Source organism: Diplotaxodon limnothrissa, linkage group LG19, assembly GCF_057381915.1.
Source record: "Diplotaxodon limnothrissa isolate DT_005_m linkage group LG19, D_limnothrissa_male_GT1.1, whole genome shotgun sequence".
Taxonomy (NCBI): Eukaryota; Metazoa; Chordata; class Actinopteri; order Cichliformes; family Cichlidae; genus Diplotaxodon; species Diplotaxodon limnothrissa.
This window is the reverse complement of record NC_140614.1, coordinates 30,026,193-30,033,087: the sequence shown is the minus strand read 5'-3', so window position 1 is coordinate 30,033,087 and position 6,895 is coordinate 30,026,193. Positions and strand designations below refer to the sequence as shown.

General features: G+C 42.7%; 1 protein-coding gene across 1 annotated transcript; it reads left to right on the top strand.

Annotated features, from left to right (window-relative positions):
* Positions 1-1,055: 1,055 nt before the first annotated feature.
* LOC146612481 (homeobox protein SIX6) lies at positions 1,056-2,781 on the top strand. The gene is made up of 2 exons (XM_085342435.1): positions 1,056-1,627; positions 2,616-2,781. The coding sequence occupies exons 1-2, from the start codon at positions 1,056-1,058 to the stop codon at positions 2,779-2,781; spliced, it is 738 nt and encodes a 245-aa protein (XP_085198561.1).
* The last annotated feature ends 4,114 nt before the right edge of the window (positions 2,782-6,895 follow it).

The window sequence follows — 6,895 nt, the reverse complement described above, 5'->3', positions numbered from 1 at the left end:
ACTTGCACTGTGGCATAATTTTATATTAGACGTGCGAAAGGACAAAAATATATATTTTAAAAGGCAAAACAAGCATTTAAAATACGGTATAGAGGCGCTTATAGTAGCGCTTTATAAGATTCTTACAGGCGTACGATGGGCCGGCTTATGACGGAGGGTACATCACAGAAAGCATGGCAGCCTAGCAGGCCATGCTAAACACAACTACAAATGTGATGTGTCTAATTTAGCTTCCACGCCGTCTAATATTATCTGTTGTTATTTATTTATTTGTTTATTTATTTATTACCTCAGGGCAGGGCAGGACGGGGCAGCCTATAGTCAGCGGGGATGTGTCATTTCGCTGCGTAAAGCCTGTTTCATAAAGGGAGACTGAGCGTGTCTGTCTGCTCGGGCACTTCACTATATAGGACTCTTCCTTTATCACCGCCCGCCGCGCACAAAGGCGGAGGAGAGCACGGAGAGGCAGCTAAACGTTTGAAGACGCCAAGCAGAAAAGGTCAAAATGTTTATATTATTTTTGAAAAGGGTGGTGCTGAGTGCTCCTTTCCGCCTGATTGGCTGAACTTGACAGTGATTGACGTGCATCCATGGCAACCGGGCAGCCAATCTGCCAAGTCCAATAGGAAATCATCGGAGGGGGCTTGACTGTCTTTTTCTCTCCCCCCTCCTTAAAAATACATCTCAGCTCGGGCTTTAATTCTTTCGTACATTCAATCCCAGCATACCTTGAAAAATAGACTACACCGCCGCAGTGGCTTTAATTTTTCCCCTTGCACCTTCAGCCCTTTGCCTGCCAAGTTTGCCAAGCCCAGAGGATGCGGTAGCCGGCCCCCACGCAGCATTGTCCCTCCTCTGTGGCGTTTTTGGCGTGTGCGTTTTTTCACGGCTGGTCAGACGATTGGTTCGATAACTTTGGGATTGCCTTGTTTTCTGGGTTGTCTTGGATTGCCTCGGCGCACGGGAAGAAGAAGCAGAGGACTCGGCGCGGAGGAGAGAGAGAGAGAGAGAGAGAGGAGAAAGGAGGGGGAGAGGGAAACACGGGAGAAGCCTCCATGTTTCAGTTGCCCATCTTGAATTTCAGCCCCCAGCAGGTCGCCGGGGTCTGCGAGACTCTGGAGGAGAGCGGGGATGTCGAGCGCCTGGGCCGCTTCCTCTGGTCGCTGCCCGTCGCGCCAGCGGCCTGCGAGGTCCTCAACAAGAACGAGTCGGTGCTCAGGGCCCGGGCTGTCGTCGCGTTCCACACTGGCAATTTCCGTGAACTCTACCATATCCTGGAGAACCACAAGTTCACCAAAGAGTCGCATACGAAGCTGCAGGCGCTGTGGCTCGAAGCGCACTACCAGGAGGCTGAGAAGCTGCGGGGCCGCCCGCTGGGACCGGTGGACAAATACAGGGTGCGGAAGAAGTTTCCCCTGCCCAGAACCATCTGGGATGGAGAGCAGAAAACCCACTGCTTCAAGGAGAGAACCCGGCACTTGTTAAGAGAGTGGTATTTGCAGGATCCCTATCCAAATCCCAGCAAAAAGAGGGAGCTTGCACAGGCTACTGGACTTACACCCACACAAGTAGGAAACTGGTTCAAAAATCGCAGACAAAGAGACAGAGCGGCGGCCGCGAAGAACAGGTGAGCTCCGTGCATAACCGTCACCGCCACAATCCTAATTTACGCGAACGCGTCAGAAACGAAACATACCCACACTCCATTACTGCCCATCAAGTGATTTGCCCTGCTTTCAGTTTAGTATACGTGCCTCTTTGGAGGCAATCAGCTCTGACATCAAATCATATTAAAGTCAAAATTATACCGTAATCCCGATTTTCTTCTTCTTCTTTTGTAATAAACGCCGCTTTCAGTGTCTGTGTTGAATCGCAGAAAATGGCCAACCAGCACAACCAAAAAATGGCAACGGGTTTCTCCGTTTTCTCCTGTCAGCAATGAATTATTTGGACTCTGAATAAACATTTGTATTATTTAAGTGTAATATTCCGACTGAAATTAAGTCGACCCTGCAACTACATTAATGGTATTTTATTAACAGTGACTCCAGTATTCTCCTGGTACTATTATTAGCAGTAATAATAACACAAACAACATAAATCTAATTGCTTTTACATGCAGTTTAACTGATGTCACGTTGTGCTTTCAAAGAACTATTTTCACCGGCTCTATCTGCCTGTTAGATGGTCGGTCGACTTACATAAGGTTATGTTTCATAAAGCCTTGTGTAAGCTAGACATTTACTACTGAGAATGACATTTGAAATTGTCCCATATCCAACAGTTATCCAAATAATATATTTGCTGTCTCCCTGTGGTACGTGGTAAAAATGTATCAATTATAAATTCACTAAGAAAAAAGTCAGATTTCACAGATTCCATTTAATATTTTTGTTTTGTTTTGTTTAAGCAAAAGTAGACATTTTTCTTCTTCTGTATGTTTGTTTAGGATTTTTTATTTTTTTTAATCTAATAAAAAAATCCATTTTGTAAATAATCGATGTAGACAATATATTATATATGTTCTGTATATATTATATACTTATAGACAATAATTTTGATGATCCTCGAAACAGACGGGCTTTTATTGTCATGTCTCTCCTTCCTCTGCTCAGGCTCCAGCAGCAGGTCCTGTCCGGCGGCTCGGTTCGCTCCCTGGCGGACGAGGATGGCACCGTGGACCGCCTGGGGAACTCCTCCAGTCCCGAGGCCAGTCTGTCCAGCAAAGCAGCCGCCTCGGCCATCTCTATCACCTCCAGCGACAGTGAATGTGACATCTGACGGGCAGATCGAGGGTGTTAATGAATTAAAAGGGGATACGAGTGAAAGACAATCCAATAAACAAGTCATAGTGCCTGCGTTGAGATAAAAAAAAAAAAACAACATACACACACATACACATACATACACACACAAACTAATATTTGACGGCTGCCAAAACATAAAGGGATCTGTGATCTGCTGCGGACTGCCCGTCCTTATCCTTTTAGGCCTATACTTTTGTTTGCGTTTTACCCACGTGCGGATAACTGAACTTAACACTTGGACGAAACACATTTCACGGACTAATAAGCCAACGCTTCGAGATGAAACGTTAAAAAAAGAAGAAGAAAAAATAAGTAAAAGGAAAAAGGGATGAAGACATCACACGCGCCTAACCTGCTGTTCTCTGTGGGTATTTCATGTTGAAAAGAACTGTGATATTTTTACTTTAAAGTTTTATAAATAATGTTTATTTGCCTATTTAAAACGATCTGCTCTGTCTCTTCGAATTTCATATTCATTTGCTTGGTGTTTTTAATACTTACCTTCTACACAGGTAAACCTGTTGAGCATGCGCGCTTTAGTGAACATGTGTTTCAGTAAAAAGAAAAAAACCCCGTAAAGATAACTTAATAAAAATAATTGTTGATTCAAGAGAGTTTAAAGTTCAGTCTTATTTCTTGGATTGTCGTGTGGATAGAGTAAGAGGAGAAAAAACAAAGTGTTAATAAAGCTGTAAAAATATGAACATTCATATGCTGTTATATAATAATCTTGGATTTTTTCGCTAAGACAAACGTTCTAGTGATATTCGTTTTGATACCTCGATGCTCGACTCCTTGACACGTTTCAGAGTGAGGCCTAATTGGCCGACATGCTTTGCGTCCTGTAATGCAGGGTGACAGCGAGAGGTCACGGAAAGGCCGGCTCACTAACCCGGATGATCTGCGGGAGAGACCATGGAGATCAAAACACAGCACAGATTGTGGACCTGGGCTTTACGCTGCACAGACGGCGCAGGAACAGGCTTCTTAAATCGTGCAAGTGTCCATTTTCCCAAGACATCGAGAATCAGACCGTACATGAGGCAAAGCAGTCTAGTAATTAACATAAACAGACAGCGACGATGAATTTAACACGGTGATACACACGTGCATCATGTTATCTTGACATATATGTGTTTGGACAACAGCTATATAGTTTGTAAGTTAGATGTGTGTGTGTGTGCGCAACTGAATCCTAATTTCATGTTCGGCAACCCTTCAGCTACAAAAAAACTTTTTAACTATTTTATTTTATTTTATTTTATCTGCATAGCCTCTGCTGCCTTTGTGTTGCCCTGCAAACAGAAGCGGGATGTGAGCACAGTGAGAAAATCCAGACTAAACCACAATGTCAGCCTTTCCAGCTGATGGGGCAACCACCTGGTTTCCTCCTATTTGCCATTAATTAGGCTACTGTAACTTATGAAGCACACAAAAGCCTTTCAGCTTGAACAAAACAGAAGCCAAACGTGTATGGTGAATTGGAGAGAGCGAACAAGTGAAGGGTACTAAATGGGGGTTCAGGGTGCTTCTTTTGATTTATTTATTTTTTTGCTCCTTCTTTTTCAATCTAGGAGGACAAAATAGCTAAATATTTCCGTTTCTATTAAGAATAAGGACAAGGGGGGACTACATGAAAAAAGTCTTTCTCGCAGTCAATAAGGTTGTCAAACTGGTCAGCGGTAATCAGTGCTAATGATGGGTCTGGGGTTCCAGCGCAGACAAAAGGGGTCCTGCCGCTGTTTTGTGAGGAGAAGCGACCGCGGGTCGCTATCCAAAGAAAAGACTCCGCGAGGAGGGTCTGGGGCGCAGAATCACAACTTCCCCTGTGTGTGCGTGCGTGCTTGCGTGCGTGCGTGCGTGCGTGTGTGTGTGTGTGTGTGTGTGTGTGTGTGTCCTCGCTCTCTACGGGGTGAACTCATGGCTTGGCCTATTAATAGGATGTAATCACTATTTTATTGTCTTTATTTGTGACTAGCCCGCACATAGACGCAGTGCGGTGATTATTCTGCGATGAAGTTCTGAATTAAGCAATTTTAACGAAGTTTTTTTTTTTGCTAAATGAAGCAAAGTGACGTCTTTTAACTTAGAAAACTTGTATTTGTCAGAGAAGAATATTTACCGATGCTTCAGCTTTAAAATATTTTTTAACAAGTTAAGGATAAGTGGCGCGGAGACTCTTTGAGCTGTGGGTGTGATATGTGATGAAGGGCAGGCAGCAGCCTTGGTTATGTGTGTTTACTGTGATTGAATCTATCAGCGTCCTTCCGTGCAGACACTCTGGAGTGCAGCATTGTTTATCTATAAGCAGGACTACATATCAAAGCTGTGTGTGATTGAATTGGATCCCCATTATAGCTTACTTATTATAATTGTATGTATATACGTAAATGCGTCCTGGACGTTTCCTTTGGTTGATACCGTAAATTGAATTTCATTCGTGTTTTCCTTCAGGCATAAAACGCAAGATGCTCAACAGTCTCCTCTCACGGTGTACCAAACTGTGATGGATGAGGCAGGAACGCTTAACACCTGGGTAAAAGAACAAAAAACAAAAACGCACAAAAATGTGCGTTCCAGGTGCAGAAAATGTTTGTTTTGAGTTTTTCACCTTAAATTTGTGAAAGATCCAAATTTTGTCTCTTTCACTGTCCGAAAACCCATCATATTACGTTTTATTATGCATGCCCACATTTCCCCCCACTCAGATCTATACGAAATGCAAATTAATGTTTCCATCAGGTGATAAAATAAATATAATACCCACGAGAGCATCTGCACGGAGGGTCTTTTACCTGGAGTATCCCCTGAAGCTGGTGTTTGATTAAAGCCCGTTTAGCGTCTTGATAACACAATAAAGCTAACGCGAGAGATCTGACTGCAGAGGTGATATTCCTGGTAGAGCTCTGTAGGCTTAGACAGAAAAAGAAACATCCTGATAGTTTGCTGGAGTACATCTGGACACCTGCTGCATCCAAGCAATACCCACAGGCTGTCTGTGAATGTAAGGCATTGATTGGATCCTCGGAGTTTAGCACATTGTTCCACTGATGCATTAAAATATGTGCCATAAATTTGGAATATGCTGATTTTTACACTGTGAGGAGCTCTGGAGTTTCCAGCAATGGAAATAAAAGTAGACCACTTAAATCCTGCACAATTTTGAGGTAATCTTCCTTCTTCTCTGCTTCTTTTTGGCGGTGAATGTACTTTTTATTCCGCTGCATTTGGCATCATCGTAGATTCTGATTATTATGCCATGAGGGAACTCGGCTAATAGGTACACCTGTACAATCTAATACAATACAGTTTGCATGATGAGAAATGACTGTTCTGCTCCTTGGTTTCATTTGCACCGCAGGCTTCGCCAAAGATGTATTAATTAACGTGTAGTTTTGTGTGACGTATACAGATCCTTTACTTAAGTAAAAGTACAGATAACAAACAACGAAATACTCCAGTACTTAAGAAAAAGTATTACCAGCAAAGTACCAGCTATTTAAAGCTTGAGAATGAAAAGTATGCAGTGTGCGGAAATATTTGCGTTTCGTTTTGCATTTTACTGCTGTGGGTGTATCATTTGATCATTTTGCAACAAAAAGTCAGCTTTCATCTGCTCAGAAAATTATTTCTGTTGTTTTTATTAGACTCTATTTTCCACTTGATCCAAAATTGGTTAAAGCATTTCACCCTTCCGTTAACCACAATCTTTTTTTTCCAGAATCACCAAATAGGCGGTTTGCCTATCTCCAGTATCTTGACACACACACACACACACACACACACACACACACACACACACACACACACACACAAATAGTAATTGTAACCCAGTGATATTACCAGTGTATATATCTGTGTAAAAGGGGTCACTATGCACGAAGCGTGCTGCAGGGTATTAATGAACTATTTCTAAATATTAATAATAATAATAATAATTTTGATTCACCGGTATTGGACTTGTGGCATAAACTGAATATTTTCCTTGTCAGCACATCTCCTGAATTGGTCGAGGTCACTCAGCAGGGGAAATGTGCCCTTTTCAGCGGGGCTTTTGTCCTCCGCCCTCTTCGTTTTTCTATCAAAAA